Below are 20,975 nucleotides of genomic sequence, written 5' to 3' on the forward strand. Positions count from 1 at the left end.
ACAGCCACACTGTCACTCTGTTTGCCTGACCTTTCACCTGACGGGAGGAAACAGGACGTCGGTGCTCTAGTGTGTTTGTGGAGATAACCCGAAAGCCCGCCTGTTCTCGCTGCTCTAGTGTCAGCGACGGCTCGCACGTTTCACAAGTTCCAGTCCAGGTGCAGCAGAGTCAACAAGCCGCCACTGTCTCGGGGTTTAAATGGTTTTGGACTGCCATCAACCGCGGAGTATGCAATTGTGCAGCCTCCTTTGATGATGCCTTATAACATCCTTGATAGGTTCAAGTAGTGAGGACTTTTACCCTTCAGAGGTGATGAATGCGTGCAAAGTCGCAGATGCTGAAAAGAATCAAAGGCAGTCGATTTAAAAAGAAACTTTGACTTGGTTTATTGTCCGCATCAGCAGATTTACATCCATGTATACAACATTGAAACACAACGCATGCATTTGTGTTTGAAACTAGGCACATACAGTGACTACGAATGAATTTTTACAGTTCAACTCTGTGAAACTGGGAAGCTTACAGACAGAACCGACTTATTTCAAACTCGTGCATAAAACATGAGGAAGCCATTTAATCAAATATATCTCAAAGGAAAGTGCACAGATCATTCATGCCGATTTAAAAACAAAATGGAAAAGAAACCTCTTTCTCAAGACACTAAAGACAACAACCCTGATATTTATTTATCGTTTTTGTTTTTATGAGGAAATGTTATATCTATTTCTATATTATGTGAACCTGCAACAATTACAGCGTAGAAATTCTTAGAAAAACAGAAATTATCCAAAAGTGAAGTAATGGCAGGGGTGCCTTTCAAAGTCTTTGGTGAAGAACAGAACAGGTTCTTAATGCTGAGCGGTATCGACCGTTTTATCCAGACAGAGCCCCGTGGAGGAGCTTCATAGGGTGAGGTTTCTGTCCGTTCTCGCTGATGCACGGGCTGAAGAAGGGGAACACTTTTCCCCTCGGCCCCTTGCTGAACAAGCACAGCGGGCTCATATCGTCGGCGTTGTAGAAAGCCACCTTCCTCTCGTCGCAGTCCAAGTACACCCCGATCCTCTGCGGGGGCGACCCGAGCTGCAGCCTCGTCCACGGCTGCGTCCCGGCCCAGTACTCGCTCCCGTTCCGCAGCCGCAGGGTCCAGTAGCCGTGCTCGGGGCTGAGTTTGATCCGGGTGCGCCTGTCCACGGTCTCGGAGGCGACGCCCAGGTCCCATTTGGGGCTGGAGCCCACTTCGACTTCCCAGTAATGTCGGCCTGACTGGAAGGCCTGGGAAGCCAGGATGTTGACGCACTGGACGAAGCGCTTGCTGTTGCTCGGCTGCGGGGTCATGGCATCGCACTCGACAGCCACGGTTTTGTCCCGGGAGACGTGGATGCTGGGATGTGCCGTCTCTGCGTCAAACGTTAAGGCAGCAGGACCTTTGGGTTGAAAAGATTCATCAGGCGCTGGCACAAATGTCGTTTTTGAAATAAAGACTTGACATTAATTCACACCTCTTCTTGTTTTTTTGGTTTTTGTCACATTACAACTACAATATTCAGAGTATTTATGAGGAGATTTTATGCGGTAGACCAAAAAACAACAACACACATCATTGTGAGGGAAGAAAAATACTATAGATGCAGATGCACTCTGCAGTGTTTAATAGCGACAGTCTGACTGATAGTCCAACTGGAGACCAAAATCCCAACATTTGTTACACCTTTAGTTGATGCTGCCGTGAATGCAATGTAAGATTAATTCATTTACGCAAAGCTGGAATCTACTTACTAATTAGAACTAAACTGATTTTATTCAGGACTAACAGAGTAAATGGGTCTAACGACATACGAGCCCCAAACATTTCTGACTTTTAGTTATTCAAAATATTAAAAATCCATCTGCCATTTGCTTCTACAACATAATTATGATCATGATGTGAGCATGGGAAAAGGTTGCTGAGATATGAATATTTCTGCACTGCCGTTTCTCTAAAATGCCTCTGAAAGTTGCAGTATCAGTCTGTGTTTAATGATGCTCATCAGATGGGAAGTTACCTGGCTTCAAGGCCTTGAACATCCTCCTCCATGTGATGTATTGTAACGGGGCCAAGTATTTGCCACTGAAGGCACTGACATCAAAATCTGGTGCCATGTTCACCTCCACACAGGGCCTGAGGATTAAAACACATTTTATTAGGGTGTCTAAGATCAAATAACATTAATTAGATGTCGAAGTCCAATATGTACATGACTGGTGTTAAAAGGCCTGGAGCAATTACTGTGTCACCTTACGGCAGTAAATGCTTACCTCAACTGTGGAAACTGTCAGGAAGGAAACCAAAGAAATCACATTAACTGCATGTTACACACTGGCAGAAAAGTTACAAATTAGATCAAGCTCAAGTTTTTTATTCCACCATAATATTTTAAATTATGGTTAAGTACAAGAAAAAAAAAAAAAAACTTTACAAAATTAATAGACTTTGGAGTGAGAAGGCTCCACCTCAGTTAGCGTGATGTTCGACTGCTGCAGCAGCTTTATGTTGTCTTCCAGCTCCCTCACAGCCAGCTCTGCGGCCTCCAGGTGACGCTGGACCTTCTCCAGTTCCTCCGCCTCCTCTCTCCTCAGCTGATCTAACGTATGGTTCTCCTCCTCCTCCAGGATCTGATGCAGAGCTCTGAACTCACTTTTGACACACCCCTGCAGATCTGCTCCAACTCTCTGAAGAAGTGGGAAAGTACTGGTAGGTCAGGAACATTGACATTGCCAAGTGACTTAGATACATCGAAATACAGTGCCCTTGCAGTATTTAATTTTAAATTCTATATTAAAGGACCAATACAAAGCACAAATGATTGGCAAGCTGAAGGAATGTGATTCACAGCTTTATAAACACTTTAAAAGGAAAAGTGTGGCAGGATTTCTATTCGACTCCACGAGGTCAATGCTTTGTAGAACCGTGCAAATGCAGAATGAATCTCCTTCCACTGCAGTTTCTGCTGCACGACTTTAGGGGAACGACGTTTATACATGTATATACTGTTTTTTTGCCTATTCTTCTTTGTAAAATAAGTCAGACTGGAGAACTTCAATGAACATTCGTTTTCCCAAGTCCTGTAAAGCATTTTTCAATTGGAATTATTGTGGGACTTTGACTAGGCCATTCAAAACCAAGTATTTTAAAGCACCAAACAAGTTTAGAGGTAGAACTATACTTAGCTCCATTCCTCTTGCAGTTAACTCTTAACTTCTGATTAGCTAACTTGTTGCTGCTAAAGAAAATCTTCCCCACAGCACTACGTTTTCACCACCGTGCGTCATTGGGGGCATGATGTGTTCAGGCTGATGTCCGGTGTTCTCTGCCACATGGCTTTTTATATTTAGGGTTAAACATGCAGCCTTAATGTGGATTATAATTACTAATTCATTGACTTCTGGAGGCAACACAAATGCAGATTATGCTTATCAGAAAACCACATATCCTTTTTGTTCACTTCCACAGGACGTTTGCACTGATGAGGTTTTCTTTTCATCTACTCAAGAGCACACAACAGGCTCTCACCTGCTTATCGCACTTGCATCTTATTCACAACCGATATTCCGTTAAATGTGAGAAGCAGAACTGTGCTCAGACATTTGAGGAACACAATAAGAGACTATGAATGCAGCTGAAAACACAACTGAATGTGCATAGTGAAATATTAGGTTCTGTTCGGTCGAGCCTACCTTGATGATATCCATCTTGTCTCTGTCTTTGCGAATGGTGCAGAGGAGATCCTCCTTCCTTGAGTTATGGCTCTGCAACGCCGCACTCAGCTGTTTCTGCAAAGCAATATGCAAATAATGTCTGGAGAAGCCAATTTATAAAATGTAATGTAGTGGGATAACCTGCCAGAGCAATCAGAACCCTCACCGCCACCTATTAAATTCCTTTAAAGCTATATTTTGTGGTGACGCTGCATGACTTTGCATTTTAGAGGAAGCTATATGCTTGTTTTTTATCTTAACCCAATGCAACAGTGGTATACACTATTACAAAGTCCAAGTGCTGTGGATTTGGAAGAGAAATCAATGTTGCTATCAGCTGCGAAGATGATAAGAGTGCACCAGCTGTGCATATGAAAACATAAATAAACATCGCACAGCTGCAGTTTGAAAAGAAAAATCAGGGGTTTTGGTTTAAATAAATGTAAATTTAATTTTTACATTTTTTTAGGTCATAGTCATAGACTTCAATATATTTTACTGGGATTTCAACATGAATTAACATAATGCATAAAAACGAAGAAAAGAAAAATGTAAATGTTTTCAACCCAGGCAGTCAAGTCTTTTTACAAGGTCACTGTAAGCCAGGTGAGACATTTGTAAATCATCAGTGGTGGTTCTTTTGGTGTGACTTTACACAACGCTCCTTGTTCAGGTTGATTGAAATATCCTGCCATACCAAGTGATATCACAGGGAGTGGAAGTGGACTTTGGCCTGATCGAGTCAAGCACATGTCAATAAGACACAGATGTGGACTGAAACATGGAAGACAGTTATATTAAACTTTTACAACTCAAATGGAAATGTCTGATCATTACTAGGTTTACTTTGGAACAATTTATTATCTGCATAAGATATAATACACACCAATCTAAAAATTAATGTGAGACAGCCAGATGATAAAACACACAGGCGGAGGAGAAAGCAAAAGCGATGAAGTCACCTCCAGATTCCTGATGTAGGTGTCTGAAGAGGAGGACCGAACCTTGTCCACCATCGCTGCCACCAGGTAGTTGGTCTGAAACTGCTTGGACCTGAACTCTTTGCGGCACTGTGGGCAGGTTACAGGACCCAGTGTTCCCCTCCAGTACCTTGAGATACACGCCTTACAAAAGTGATGCATACAGGACAGCATGACAGGCTCCTGGAACAGGTCGCAGCAAATGGCGCAGGTCAGGTCCTCCCTCAGGCTGCCTTTGGATGAGGGAGGAGGTGCAGCAGGAGCAGCAGCCATGCTGAGACGTTTTTCCTCTCCAGGCTGAGGAAGTGAAAGCAAAAGATTAGAAAACAAGAAGAAACTCGGGGTGGTGATCTGGGTTTTGTTCCGTCAGCAGAAAAACTCTGATGGTAAACTAAAGACATTACATTAAATAGCTAAATATCCTTTCATGCACTCGTGGCAAAAAGGTTCGACTACAGCTATCAGTTATTTAAACAGACTCCCATAGTATGTGTAAACAAACAATTTAAAGTGTAAATTCAAATCAAGGTGATTAAGTCTGGATAGCAAGCGACAGATCACATGATCCGTACTGTAAAAAGCCTTTGCTCAGACTGTTTAGTTTGCCGAGTGACTGTTAGCATTTAGAGCCACATAGCCGCCCATGAGAAGTTCAACGGACTAAAAACCTTATCAAAATTATTATGTCACAACGATATAAGCGGACATTCAACACTTTAATGAACTTACGCGGTCTGCTGTTTAGTGAAGTGGGTCCAAACACTCCAAAGTTCCTCCTTCTTTGCTCCTTGATCCTGCGCTGTTCCTTCCTGTTGCTGTTGTGTTCGGGGAACCACAAATGAGCATGCGCACGATGAAGGCCGACGTTTGATTGGTTCATTTGAACCCCGGAAGAAGGAAGTCAGAGAGTGGTCAGCCACAGTTTATCTATTATCTTTCCTGTCTGTTCTTTTGCTTCGCTCACACGAAATGATGAGTTGTAAAGAGCAAAAATACACTGTATGCTTACAGTTATATTTTCATTTTTTGCTTAGGGTTTTTATGAAAGCCGAAACTGATAGAAAGTCGATATAACAAAATGTGAAGTGGTGCCTTGTTCATAAGGGTTTTATTTCCAAACTAATAAGCAAAAAGGACAACTGTAAAGTATTATTTTAAGATGCTGAAAGGATTTTTTAAAAAATATGTTTACTTAAAAAAAAGAAAAATAATTTATATGTCATTAAAATATATAATCTCAATATATTTTATCTACCCATCCTAATGATTGGAAGGCTACAAAGAATAGGATGTAATAGATTAGAAAAATAAATTAAAATACGTTTTTCTTGCTTGTTTTATTTTTACCTATAAATATAACTAAAGTAGTTTTTATTGTGGCTTTCCTTTATGTTTTTTTTACATGGTATGCAGGATCTTTTATCAGGAACCCATGACATCTTGCTTTACAGGGTACAAATATGACAAAGTACATTAGCTATTGGAACCATGGGAACATGCCTTTTTAAAAGTAAGCTGATAAATTTCCAAGGAAATAGCTACTTGCCAAAACTTACCTTCCTAAATCTATATACAGAATTAAAAAGTCTAAAACAACCGCATGGTGTTAGAAACAGATCTGAACAAGGATGCTTGTAATTTTTTTTGCCACCACATATAGTACAAAGGACGTGAAGGTTTAAATAATACCCAAAACACACTGTTGGAACTGCTTGCTACATCTTGCCAATTTACCACAAAGAACATAACTGGTTTAATAAAGCTTTATTGTAAAAGCAAATTTGGTAAGAATAATTTGAGCTTGTCCAAAATCAAAACTCTAAGGCTTAGGTATTATATCTAGCTAAATATAACATTGCTTTGTCACAACTGTTAACAAGAATGAAGTCTTCTAGAAAAGTAATTAATCACTGTTTATTCCTTTAATGCTTAATTTAAATATCTCCGCTTTTTTATTGCTGACTTTTTTTTTCATGGACTCCAAAACTCCAAGTTGTGCATAAAACAGAAACTCTCATGGCTTTCAGGCTATTGTCAGTGATGTAAGCCAGTTGGTTTGCTCAGTATGAAGATCTGAGTGAGCTACCTGTCTAAGAAAAATCTACAAATTGGAACACAGGCTTTTTGTAATTCCTTTCTGTGTTTAAAAAAAGTCCTACTTGGAGTGATTTTGCAGTTTTATGAAAGGTTCAATGGATTTTTAAAGTGGTCTCAACACCTGTAAAGTGCAGTTAATGAAAAATACTGTCTTATGTCCACTAATTATAATTTAACCTCTCTCCCTCCCAAAGCCTGCAAATTCACTGAAAGTGAGATGACCCTGGGGTTCTCCATGAAGCTACAAGGTTATTGCCATTAAAAGTGAATTCAATTGGACAAAGACGGAAGAGAGGAAAAAACACAAGATCGGCTTTACTTCTTGCAACGAGTCCCGAGGCATAACAGAGACTTCCCTCATAAACATTTACCTCAGGAATCCAATTTGCAAACTTCACAGACTATCCATCCCTCTGAATCAATATGTCCAATCACCTGAGACTTAAAGACTTTCATCTGTCTGCATTAGAGGGTGTTTAGCCGTCAGTGTAACCTTCATGAAAAACACAGACAGCAAAAGGAGGAACAGCTTTGGCACAGAAAGAGAACTATAAATCTGTCTTTTAGCTTAAAGAAACACGGAGAAGCCACCTATTCTCTGGAAACATAATCAGATTTCATGTGCAGAAGTTATATCATGACCCATTTACATTTGCTTGTAAAGACATTTATAGTAGCATAACATTTTTACTTACAATTAGACAAGGAAGTCCACCTAAACATAGCTTTATTTGAGAAGCAAACGCAGCTTAAAGAATATGTTAAAAGGATTGTAAGTCTTTCATTCCGCAAATCTTTTGAGTCTGTGTTAGATTTCTTTACATTGTTGAAAGAAATCCAGAACAAGTGACGTGCCTCTCACTAAAACAAATGTGGAAAAGCTTAGAGGGTGTAAATGCTTTTACAAGTCATTAAAAACAACAGAAATAAAAGCAGTGCATTTGGTGGGTTTTTTTTTTATAGGGGGAAATTATTAGCTCTATTGTGCATAATATAAAAAGGCAACAGTTGGGACTGGTGGATCATTTGAAAGTGAAACTAAAGTAAAAGGCTTCCAGGTGAATGCGATAATACACTCTGGACGGTCACATTAAAGAACAGGGACTCATAAATGTCTGACCTTCATAATGCTTTGTGGAAGTTTATCATGGCTGCCGTAAAGCTTTCTGAGGACCTCAGTAAAAAGATGTTGGTAATCATCAGGTTTGGAAAGGTTGCAAAAAGTGATTGAAAGTTCCAGACATTTAAGACCATTGTCACCTTCCCCAGCAGAGGTCGTCAAACAATGGCCATTCTAGCAGCACAGCTTGTTAAAAAAGAAAAACATATTACAAGTAAAAACAGCAGCTAAAGGCCCTAGCGACCATTGATATCTGCCTTTGTCCAGAATGCTAAAGATTACATAAGCAAGCAAGACGGCCGATGGAAATAATAGGTTCAGATTTAAAACATTTCTGTGTGACAAAAGAAAATGTCAGAACATCTGTCTGTGAACTAAATCCAAGAAAGTGCCATTTTTCAACAATAATACTACTTTCAAAAGGTCTTTAGCAACCTTTTAAAAATGGTTGCTAAAGAAGAATAAAGTTATCGATTTGAAATGACCAAGTAAAAGTACTGACCTTTCTCAGATGTAAATGTTGTGGATGGATCCATGAGAGAGCTCAGAGGAAAGAACATCAACATCACACATAAGAAATGGAAAAAAAATAAAAAAAGATTAAATTAAAAAGAAAGTAAGTGTTCAAGTCGGTTCTTTTTTGACACTTTGATTTTTTTTTCAAAGAAAATAATTCACATAATAACACATTTTCTGCAGAAAAGCCTATAGATTTATTAGCTTGATCCATGATTGTTTACCAAAGATTGCTGCAGTCACACGCAGAAGATCCAATGACCACCCAAAACTTTCCTCAGTGCCACAACACAATCCCTGCTGTTCTACAGCCTCCAGAATCAAACAACTTCATTTACATGTGGAAGTTGTTAGTGAATCTCATTATTAAGACAACAAGCTAAGACCAAATGGCTCCCTTACCAGATCAATAAGGCTGAGGCTTCTCAGCACTCTGAGAACAAAGCAAAAGAGAGAACTGGGCACATCTTCAAATCCCTGAACCCAAACAGTTACTTAATGTCTGTTAAGCAGCTCCAGGAAGGTGGATAAATTAGTCTCTATAGAGCAAATATACAAAACATCCTCTTATAGTTTAATAAAAATGTTCTTCGGTTTGTAGGCTCTTGTTTTCTCTGTGGTTGTGAAAAAATAATAACTCTGACACATAGTCATGTGACCATGAGGCAGACCTCAGGATGGGTATTCATGCTACAAGGTGCAATGAACAACTGGATGAGATGAATATACACAAAGCAAACCAAACTAGTGAAGTGAAAGGAAAATCATAGCTGGTTTTCCATCCATCCATCCATCCATCCATCCATCCATCCATTTTCTTACACCTTTGTACCTAGTGGTGTCGGGAGAGGTGCTGGTGCCTATCTCCAGCGAGACGTTTCGGGCGAGAGGTGATGCACACCCTGGACACCTCCTGTGTTGCCCTGTGTCGCAGAGCAACACAGAGACAGACAGGACAAACAACCACACACACACACACACACACACACACACACACACACACACACACACACACACACACACACACACACACACACACACACACACACCTAGGGAGAATTTAGAGAAACCAATTAACCTGAAAGTCATGTTTTTGGACTGTGGGAGGAAGCAGTACAGAATGAGTACTTGAGTCAATATTGACTTGAATCATCTTCGACTGCAGCTAGATGCCTTCTGCCCCGTCTCAAAGCTTCTGTAGTTTCAAACAGGTTTTCTTTATTTGCCCTGTATTTAGGTACATTTATCTTCACACAAACTCTGAACAGCTTCCCTGTCCAACCTGACGACAAGCATACTAACACCATGATGGCGTCACAATCATGTTTCGGAACAACTGTATTTATACTGAGATTACGCCACACACACAATTAATCATATTTAGGATATCAGAGTAAACGGGGCTGAGTACAAATGAATGCCAAACCTTTCACCTTTTTAGTTGGACGAGAGAGAAGTAAAAGTTTTTCTTTGCACTTTTGGTCCATTTCATGGAGTTCCATCACAAAATCTGTTGAATTGAAATGTTAAATTTGTGGTTGTCATTGAAATTTGTGGTTGTAATGTAACAAACTGTGAAACCATATGAAGCCTTTTGGAAGACATTGTATGTCACACTGAAATGACAAAGAAATTGTCCTCAAGAGACTGAGACACCCATTCAAAACGCATTTACAATCCTTCAGATTCATAAAACATGCTGTGTTCGAATAGTATGTCTGCAGCTCTGGGCCTCTAATGTTCTTTTATCGACCTGCCACCTTGATGAAGTCCCTACATGTTCATGTCTGCATTTTAAACTGAAAACAAGGGCAAATAGTCCAACAGCTTTCATCTTTTCCAGGTTGTCATGGAGCTCACAGAAAGGAGTAGGTGATTATTTCCAGGGGAAATCAAACTGTACTCTGGCCTTGGTTCCTTTAAACTAACTTGATCCCAGTTGTGGAAAACAAATGATTACATCAACTTGAACGCCGTTCATCTGAGATCAGACTGGAGCAGAGCGACGATGAGCATAAACTGAAATGAAATAACGACATGTTGGTGTCAGGGATGCGTCCACACTGTGCATCACCACAATCAGAAATACAACCTCGAATGCAATAAACTTTGAGATGTTCGTCTACATAATAAGAATGAAGATGAGAGAGACTGTGGTGTGCGGGAAGCCCACACAGGACGCGGCCATTGGGCAGATCTCCGTTCCTGGCACAGATGTTGGCGCCGCACTCCTACTCTGACTCCACTGGATCTGACTCGGGAGCGCTCAGTGGATCCACAAGATGCGCACCCCAGGCAGGGAGGAGCTTCGGGAATTTCACACCACTTGTTCCACGCCACTCTTGAGTGAAGACTCGTTTCCCAAAGTAGATATTGCGGCGAAAGGTGAGTCCATTAACACGCGATTGGGATTGGTGTAGACCGTAAATTGATAATGCGGGGCTCGATATGTGTCCAAGTGCGCCAGGGAGGCGCGGAATGTGCATTTGTTCTGTTCTTGTGACGCGGGCGCGACCTGTAACTGAAACTGTCACATGTGCGTAATTTGGAGACCAAGAAACCTTTTCAAAGCGAGATGATGAAGAGTCCAAATGATGCGAGACAATTATAGTAATTTGCATGTGTTTTGGAGGGTTAAATGAGCCGCGAGAGCTGTGAAAGATATATTTAAAGAGTGAGAAAGTGAAATAAATGGTCACAAATTACGCGTCAATGCATAATTGATTGAATTGGATTATTTAAATGTCTCAGTAGATGTGAGCTGGATCCCCGCTTCAGCAGGTGCATCGTAAAAAAAAAAAAGAAGAAGAAAAAATACCTCCCGGGATAAGGAATTGTAGGAAGTGTATTTTTTGTGCCTTTTTTTTTTTTTTAATTTCTGTAAAAATGTTGCCTGAACGGAGATAAATGACATCCATTTGCTCTTGGGCATCTTTGCGCTTTTTGGTGGCTAGAGGGTCCTGCTGAGTTGCTTGACGACGGCCACATTTTCTGATTTGCTTTATAGCTTTCCAGTAAATCTTCAAGCCATTTCACTGCATACATCGCATTAATCAAAACTTCTTTAAACAGACAAGGAGAAAGATCAAATTAAAACTTTATAAACTAAGGTAACCTGGCGTGCAGCCTGTTGAATAAGCTTTTATCTTTAAATCAGCTAACACGGGTATCATATTTCTGCCTATGCTGCAAATATTACATATCAACTTTGAAAGTTGAATGGAAAAAAAAAATTCAGTAAACATGGTTCTTCTGGAGACCTGAAGCCTGCATCGACAGAGCAAACAAAGAGAATAAAAAAAGATCTCGATAAATTATGCCTGATTTCTTCTCAGTTCTTCCTCCAATAATCAAAACTTGAAATATACTATGAGTGGTGTAACAGCTCTCTAACTAATTTGCGCAATACATTTAAAAAATACAACTGAGAAAGGAGTCTGGAATTCTACAACAAAATTTCAGAAAATGAGCATAAATATGTCTTTTTAGAAGGACAAAAATTGGCTAAAACTTTGCTTTTTGTGTGTTTGGCTCATGATATAACAGGAGTCACATTAATGGGCATGATCACCTGGCATTAGTGAACATTATCTCAGACAAGCAATTTCAGCATAGATTTTATAACATGTGATTAAAACGGGGCTCAGCCTTATGTGTTTTTATCTCCTCGTATGTCTCAGGTGTATTAAATTCTTGTTTGAGTTTTTTCATCTGACTGATTAATTTAATGACCGAATGATTAAATGCACCCCATATTCTGCCCATGTAACTCTACATGACTCAGTGCAGCAGGGCCACCTGCCGTCTACTTTCATTCAGCTTACCTGATCAGTTCAACAGTTTTTCCAGTGAAAATTTATAAGAAAATGTAAGAAAATTGGTGTCGACTGGAACGATGGAGATGATTATTGGCTGTGCTGCAGGTGCACGAGTGGGTTAACAAGGAGTGACTCAGCAGTCCAAACCTCATTGAGACTTGATAATCATCCTGATGGAAAGCATCGCCCTGAACATGAGGTTTTCAAAACACCTTTCCTTAAAACGAAAATGGGAGATCTTTGATTATGAAATCTCACCGGTCGCCTACACTGGTCCTCTTCACAAACTGCTTCCATTTTGTTTGGTTGTCGAAGTAGATTAAATTTTTACAGAAAACTCTGACAAATAGACTTAAGTAGTTGCTGAAAAACATTCTCCAAGATGCCGGTGCTAATAAAGTACAACAGTTTATCTCTAATATGGAGTTCGCGTGTTTATTAATTAAAAGCCTTTTCTTACACTACGTGGCAAATAACAACATTAGGATCAATCTCCCAAACCATTAGCTGACAGTCTAACCCACCAGTAGCAATATATCTGTATGCAGCAGCAGCACTTTGCCTGCATATGTAAATTAACATGAAAAACAAGATGTTGAATTGCATTTATTTTTTTCCTTAATATTAGGCCTGCAGTTGTTCTCTTTAATATGAGCTGCAAGCTGTGTAGGCACACATTCTGCAGCTCTAATGATTGAGCTTTGAACTCACTGACTACCCCTCATTGCTTCTTCCATCGTCTCTTTTAGTGTCAATAGAGGCACAGGTGTTCCTAAGGAGAAAAAAAGTAAAAAAAAAAAAGAAAAAGAAAAAAGCATGCCGTAAATAAACAGGCAAGCAACACAGAGAGCATATGAGGAAAGATGTTTTCTCATTATTGTCAATTGATGAGATGGACTATTTAGTGTATTTTTTTTGGTTGGAATTTCTACTTCTGTTCCAGGAAAGCTAATTTTCTACTAATTTCTCTCTGTGTGACTGCTGCTCATGTTGCCTTTTCTTAGCCTTTTAGAACATCCACCTTTCTCCCTGCAATCAGGGAAGATTGTGTGAATGATGAGACTGCACGCATTAGAGAATCATCTTATCTGCAAAATTGTGCGGAGTTCTTACTCTTCAGCTTTAAATAAGAGATGTCTTTACGGTGGTGGCATTTGCTACGGAAGCTGAAGCCTGCAAAAAAAAAAAAAAAAAAAAAATTACATACTCTTTAATTCTTGTTTCATAAGAAGCTCTTGTACTGAGGAGGAAATGACATTGGAAACAAATAGCATGATTTTAAGATACATCACCAATGCTATCATTTTTGCCTTCATGCAGCCAGTGCTCATTTCTATAAATGACAGAGGCACATGTGACAGAAATGAATGGGAACAAATAAAGAGTGTTGCACACATGGAAAAAGGGGCCAAAGAACCAACTCACAGCCAGGAACATGCAGACCCCCAGCCGAGAGACCTCGGCAGGGTTAGTTGGCAGGATTTGACAGCCAAGTCCTCCTAACTGCACTCAGTAGCCCCACTGGGAGTTGTTGTTCAGGAGAGTATGTGAAGGTTGGTACATGTCGCCCCACTATGCAGGAGCAAATGACTGATGCAGATCCCACTGTGCATGCACACACCAGAAATACAGATCACAGGTCTTGAGAATCCTGTATCAGACACTTCTGAAGCAGCTTGAGTTTGAGTTGAGAAAAATAATCAAACGTAGAATGAAAATAAGGGGAAAAAAAGAATACTTTATCGTCATTGCAGTTACCTAAACTAAAATTATTTCCTGCTTCCTCACAAAATGAACGATGTTTACTAGATAAAAAATCCAGTAAGAAAAACAACTGGGCCTCTCTGCTTAGCCCCCTCATCTGCAGAGACCCCTAATTTGGGGGCAATAGCATTGGTTTCCACAGACTCTGGGGATCAAACTGCTGCCCCCTAAATTTTACCTCAGAGAAGCAGAAACGATGGATGGATGGATGGATGGATGGATGGATGGATGGATGGATGGATGGATGGATGGATGGATGGATGGATGGATGATAAATAGTGTCATAACCCATGTATTGTCATATTGCACTAATCAGTATGGGGTTGTGTGGCTGATAGAAGTTGTCGTTCTTGAAAATAATCTGTTCCTCACCCATGTAGTGCATGTTTCTAAAAGGCGCTATCTCTTTCCTCATGGCAGAATGTCAATCAGTGAACGCCTCGGGTGAGTTACAGCAGTGCCGAGAGTCTTTGACTTCTGCTGCAGCTGGTCATGATACAGAGTTGAGGGGTGACAGTGTACTCCTTGTGACCCGTAGTGCTGTGTTTATTACCCAGGACAGGTTCAGTACAGCAGTGATACTCTCTGTAGTGCTCCAACAAAAATTCTCCAACAGCTAAGATGGTATATTGGCCATTTTCAGCCTCAGGAAGAAAAGAGCCTTTGCTGAGCATTCTTTACAGGGCTAGCAGTTTGTTTTTTTTCTTTTTTAACTATGTCTGATCCTCACTGGTGTGAATTGGATGGACACCACTTGTTTATTATAATACAGTTATTGCCTGTACAACATTCAACCAGATGTTGAGTCTCCTACCTGCATTTACACCTGAGGGTGGGGTGGCATCATTTGGAAATTTGATTATGGTGTTGGAAGAGTGTGCATGCGTGCGTGCGTGCATGCGTGCGTGCGTGCGTGTGTGTATGGTGGGAGGTGTCAGTCATTGTAAAGAGAGTAAGAACGACTGGACTCAACACAAAGCCCTGTAGCACACCTATAAGTTCAGAGTTATGGATGATGATGTCTGGCTTCCCATTCCTGACATTTTGTGATCCGTTACTGGAAAAAAAAAATCAACAATTAATTCACATAGAGTGTTGGGCAGTCCAAGGCTGGTGAGTTTATTAAATAGTTTGTGAGGGATAATAGTGATAAAGGCAGAACTGAAGTTCACAAATACAGAGCGCCAGGTGGGATGAGGGCGACTGAATGAAACATGATGCATCTTCAACAGACTCAGTTTGCTCGGTAAACATCCAGGCAGCCGGTAGGATCCCTGGATGTGCAATACCACTCTCTGAAAGCAGCTCATTATGGTGTAAGGCCTACTTAGACGGTAGTTGTTGAGGCTGGTGGCTGATGTTTTCTTTGGCAGTGGGATGAATGTGGTGGTTTTGAAGCAAATTATGACCACTGACGCGTGCTGTAATGAGAGACCAAATATATCAGTACACTTGAGGTGTGTGCTCACCTTGCTGTGAAACAAAAGGGCTCTAATGGTCAGCATAACCTCAGTGCAGAATTTGATGTAATTAAAGCCAGCCTGAGTCAGCTCCCTGTGAAAGCACACCCTGTGTATGCTTTCAAAACAGTCCCGTAATGTTACAACCTCTCTATCCTCACAAATGCTGGGGTTTTGTGAACCACAGGTTTGTATGATAGATTCAGGATCAATGAAATGTGATCTGTTGTCTGTCATCCCCAGGATGTTTGTGATGGCACAGCTTTGTACGATCACAGGACGTTTGCATATAGTTGGGCAGAGATATTTTTGTTTCTGGCCAGAAAGCATACATTTTTATGGCACTTGGGTATGACTGCTGTCATATCTGCATTATTAAAGTCTTTAGGATGAGCATTCATCTGGATGATAAGAAAGCTATGCAGCTCTTCCAGTGCTGGGCCAGTGTTAGCTTGCAGTGAGATGTAAATAGCTATACAAAATATAGAAGTAATGCCTGTCAGTCGATAAAATACCCTGCATAAGGCACTCTTGATGTAGAGAGCAATGTTTCCCCATAACATTTACTGCAATACACCTGTCATTGTTGATATGGTTACTAACTCCAGTTGGTATCCAGATGCGAACTCTAGTTTTACCAGAGTTTGCAGATCTATCTGCCCAATAGACTGTGTGGCCAGCTTAGCGAATAGCCTCAAAATTTGGTAGTGCAAGTTAACGTAGGTTAGCTTTCAGACTCGCATGGAGGCCACTCCACTTGCCCCTAATTGTGCTTCACTTAATTGCTCCTCTTCAGTTTGAAAAGGAGTAGGAAAAATGCCCAGGCTTATTATATTATTCTCTTCACTCCTCCAGAACATCCACCATGTGGCTATGTTTTGTCTGAAAGTGATGTTCTATTAAGTTTGTGTCAAGCTGTTTTGTTTTCTGTTTTCTCTCCTCAGGTGTTGGCGCAGCCTCGGTACTGTGGACCTCCCAGTAAAAATGAGCCCACTTGACACATCCAACACCACAGCAGAAGTGGAGCCTGGCGAAAGCGATCTGCCGTTTTGGTTCAACGACAGCTTTGACTCATTCCAGCCCGGTTTCAGCTCTGATATCACCAAGCACCTTGGAGTCCAAATCACTCTAATAATGGCTTATTCCTTAATAATCCTGCTGGGGCTGCTGGGCAATTCCCTGGTCATCTACATGATTATTCGCTACAGAAACATGCGGACAGTGACCAACTACTTCATAGCCAACCTGGCCTTAGCAGACCTTCTGATGGTCACTCTTTGCCTGCCCTTTACTCTGATCTACACTCTGCTGGATGAATGGAAGTTCGGTGCCGTGTTGTGCCACATGGTCCCGTTTGCCCAAGCGCTGAGTGTTCATGTGTCCATCCTGACCCTGACTGTCATAGCGCTGGAGCGTTACCGCTGCATTGTCTTCCACCTTGGTCGACGCCTGACCTGGCATTCCAGCCTCTTCATCATGGCATTCACCTGGACTATTTCTTCTGTCCTGGCAGCTCCTCTTGCCATCTTCAGGGAATATCGCTATGAAGAGATTCCTCCTATCAATCTGCGCATGCCTGTCTGCTCTGAGAAGTGGCCCCACGGCATCAACAGGGACGGAGTCATCTACAGCCTCTCAATGATCCTACTGCTGTACATTCTTCCTTTAGCAATCATCAGTTACGCCTACATATGCATTTGGGTCAAACTGAAAAACCACGTCAGTCCGTCCAGCCGAAACGACAGCATCAACCGACGCAAGAAAACCACAAAGATGCTGGTGCTGGTGGTGGTGGTGTTTGCAACCAGTTGGCTGCCTTTACATGTGCTCCAGCTGGCCACTGATCTGGACTTGGTGCTCCGGTTTGAGGAGTATAAGCTCATCTTCACTGTGTTCCACATCGTGGCTATGTGCCCTACCTTCACTAACCCTCTTCTCTATGGATGGATGAATAAAAACTACAGAAATGGCTTCATAATGGTGTTCCGTTGCGAGGACAAGGCAGATACTTTCCACCCCGATGGGTCGTTCAGGACATGCTCTGTGAGAAGGCCCACGCTGAACGGTCGTAACAGCAGACACCCTCCCACTGCTGTATGAGATTTGTTTTGTTTAAAAGCAGAATTTTAGCACATTAGCTGGACTTCTGCTTTAAGGGGTGTGTGGTTCTCAAGAAGCCTTTTGACTTAAAAGAACTGACCGATGGGTGCATTTCAATTGTATCTATCCCGAAGCTTTCAGCTCCTTGTTGGTTTTCATTTGTCATTTGTCCACAAAAGTTCAAAGTACAGGTACCTTAGATGTGTCACTTACTTCTGGTCAATACTGAACTTCTGAGATGTCGCTACTGCTCACAGTGTCTTCAAAGTAAAAAAACAAGGCAAAACAAAACTACATGTTCACTTATGCTTTTGGTCTAGTGTTTCCAGCTGAATAAATTCCAGCTGGAAAAATGTGTTATTGTTAGCAAAGGCCTGGCTATTTGCACAACTATGATAAAATTAGGAGATGGTTTTCTAAATGATACCAATAAAGCATAATTTTCTGACAATTTTTGAACACTGGGTACATTATAAAACAGCAGTAAGATAACTACCAATCATGTGAAATCCTTAAGCTGCTCTCACACTATTTTCTGTCTTGCCATGTGTGCTGGGCCTTAAAAAGGACAAAGCAGGACAAAAAGGTATCATTTTGGAAACATCAAATCGTATCACAGTTTTGATGGATGTTTGTCACTTTTGACATGTCCTCACTTTGCATAATGCATAAAAATTGGGATTACATGGAGCAGTATTGTGTAAAATCTACTTTTTTAGCTTCAGATCATGTTATAGTGTTATTTCCTCATCTAAAGCCATGCCTGGAGTGTTGCTTTGATTCTTTCATGCATGCTTGAGAAATCCTTTAATCTCATTTTGCACAATCATTCAGATGTACAAAACTCTTGGTGGGACTGAGAACCGTCTTCGAGGATGAATCTCCTCCTCAGAGCTGCAGTTCCCACGCTTCTGAGCCTCTTCTTCACAGATCTCTGCAACTTCCTCACTCAGCTCCTTCAGACTAGCCAGCACATTTAGCCAACACCTGGTGGAACTGTACATCTGCTGATTTCATTATACCTGCTATTTCTCAATGCAAAGTTGGTAAAAACGTTGTTAAAGGTTCTATGGAGGAGTGATGTTGTGATGACTTCCTGAAAGTTGAGTGCTGGAAAGAGTGGGATGGGACATTCTCAAAGAGAATTTTTCAAGGCATGAAAAATTATGTGAAATGTTTAAGCTGCTCTCGCACTATTTTCTATCTTTCCACAATTGAAAATAGTGTGAGAGCAAATTTATTTTAAGTCATATTTGATACGTACAGCAATTCCAAAACAACTGAAGGTAAAATAGTTACTTGATTGTGTCATAAAATTATTCTATAGCGCTGATGTGCTATAGAATAATAGCACATCACATGACTATTCGTCATAGGGAGTTATTTTACTTTTTTCCATTACATAAGCTATTTTTTATTCATCTATACTTAGGAATCAACCGAATGTCTGAGAATGAAGTGTCAGTGATCTATGAATGCTATGAGGAATTATTAGAGTAATTAATCAGAAAACTGGTTGTGCCATCAGTTGTACTTTTAGTTTCAAGCATTCAAGCAAATCTGCATGAGCACTGACGGAGTTCTCACATGAACATGCTAGCATTAAGTTATTGGTGTCATATTTGACCAATGGCACGCTTACGATTTGTAAACACACAAGTCCCAAAAAAATCTGTAGCAGCCTGCCATAGCTAGTGACCGTGTTATGTTACTTAATATTTTTTCATTGATTACTTCATTTATCTATAGTCAAGTGCTGAGTGTCAACAAATTTTGAACACGTCAACATTTTTAACCAGGGCTAGTTTACAACGTCTTTCTCCAGTTGGGCTTTCGGTCAAACATACAATGGTTTTTATATTAACTATCCTTCAGTATTAAACGCAAGGACAAGTGATGCTGGAAAGTGATTTGCCTAAGGCTGTATGTAATCCCACCCTAATAAAACACTTGGCAGATAAGCAACAGTGTGACAAAGGTGTTAACTATTCAGAAATGGCTAACAACCTTTCAAAGCTCCACCCTTTCGAGGGTGTTTTCAAAAGTGCTACCTCCCTACCCTGAACCCTGCAGCTTAAATGAGAGGAGACAAGAGATAAGAACCCCTCCACATAGAGACAATGGTTGACACATGGCTTTGGTCACTAAAGAGGGCCCAATGCTTTGCATGCAAATCTCTTTATAGGGCTCCTTGTTGAATTGTGAGTGGTACTTGTAAAGTACATATCTAATTTATTCAAATATGTATCTAAAATGTTTACCTATGTCTTATGAAAACATGTTCCGCTGTATGTACAAAATTCTTGTTGCTAAATAATGTTGAACTTTGCAGTATATTTTCTAGCGAGAAGGCAGAGATTTATGTGACAGTGAATGTAGGCTTCTCATGATACTTCGGTAATTGTTTTCGCATTCATCCAAATCCTCTAATCTGGAAAAATAAAACTGTTCCAGCTCAGCAACATTCAATCCTCTTCCAAGAAATCCAAAAGGCAACGTCACTAATATTCTGTACAAACAGGAAGTTAATTGTTCTCACCTGGCCACCATCTGTTCTTGATTAAGGAGAGCAGTGGGACTCTGTGTCCAGAAGAATGGGACTGGAAACCAGCGACCTGTGTGACGCCAGGGCAGCACACTGTTGATGTCTTCATTACAAAATCTTGTTCAAGGGGATGTAAAAAGAACATGCAATTCTGTGTTCATTACACTGCTGCTAAAGTGACCTTTCTGTTGATGCTACTTAATAAATGTGGGGACATGAATCAACAATGAGGCCTCTGGGCACGGGTGACACATTACAGCTGCTGTTTCTATAAAGACAACTTATTGTTTGTTCCTCTGTGTCAAATAAAGAGATCTTGGTTGTGTATGTCTTTATTCCCAGTGGCTACTGATTAAAGCAAAAATATGATCTGTGTAGTGTAGTCTCAAACTGAACAGTGATTTCATTTGGGTGTTTATATGAATCCTTGGGTTGGCAGCATGTTGCATCAGTATACAGGAAAAGATAGCCCTGAGATGATGGACTGGATTTATAAAAAAGGATTAAGTAAATCCAGTATAGCATTAAAATAGCAAAATTACTAGTATGACCCACACGTTTAAGTCAAAGAGAATAGCTATAACTAATGCATTACTGGTTCCTAACTCCCACATTGCAGATTTTCTGGTTTAAGCATATTATTTAATATATTTCAGGCTTCAAGCCTTAAAGAAGAAAAGCAAAATCTCTTCCTTCAAATTTACAGTATTTTCATATAGTCCGACATTTGTTAATATCAGTCACAGACAGAGCAGAAAATAAGAGTTTTATCTGAGTACTTCTTTGTAGTGACATTGTACCAAGGGCGTAGGTTCGGTCTAAGTTTTGGTGGGGACCTT

At 40.6% G+C, this 20,975-nt stretch overlaps 2 protein-coding genes across 2 annotated transcripts; one reads left to right on the plus strand and one right to left on the minus strand.

Annotated features, from left to right (window-relative positions):
• Positions 1-362: 362 nt before the first annotated feature.
• Positions 363-5,561, minus strand: trim105 (tripartite motif containing 105). The gene is made up of 7 exons (XM_015031901.1): positions 5,446-5,561; positions 4,699-5,013; positions 3,716-3,811; positions 2,492-2,710; positions 2,297-2,310; positions 2,044-2,159; positions 363-1,425 (listed from the first exon to the last, which is right to left on the minus strand). Exons 2-7 carry the CDS (start codon positions 4,987-4,989, stop codon positions 875-877), a joined length of 1,287 nt encoding a protein of 428 aa, XP_014887387.1. The 5' UTR covers positions 4,990-5,013; positions 5,446-5,561; the 3' UTR covers positions 363-874.
• A 4,601-nt stretch (positions 5,562-10,162) lies between these two features.
• npy7r (neuropeptide Y receptor Y7) lies at positions 10,163-20,437 on the plus strand. The gene is made up of 2 exons (XM_015031903.1): positions 10,163-10,834; positions 16,436-20,437. The coding sequence occupies exon 2, from the start codon at positions 16,476-16,478 to the stop codon at positions 17,589-17,591; it is 1,116 nt and encodes a 371-aa protein (XP_014887389.1). The 5' UTR covers positions 10,163-10,834; positions 16,436-16,475; the 3' UTR covers positions 17,592-20,437.
• The last annotated feature ends 538 nt before the right edge of the window (positions 20,438-20,975 follow it).

This window comes from Poecilia latipinna, unplaced genomic scaffold (genome assembly GCF_001443285.1).
Source record: "Poecilia latipinna isolate Pla-1442-1.1 unplaced genomic scaffold, P_latipinna-1.0 Scaffold222, whole genome shotgun sequence".
Taxonomy (NCBI): Eukaryota; Metazoa; Chordata; class Actinopteri; order Cyprinodontiformes; family Poeciliidae; genus Poecilia; species Poecilia latipinna.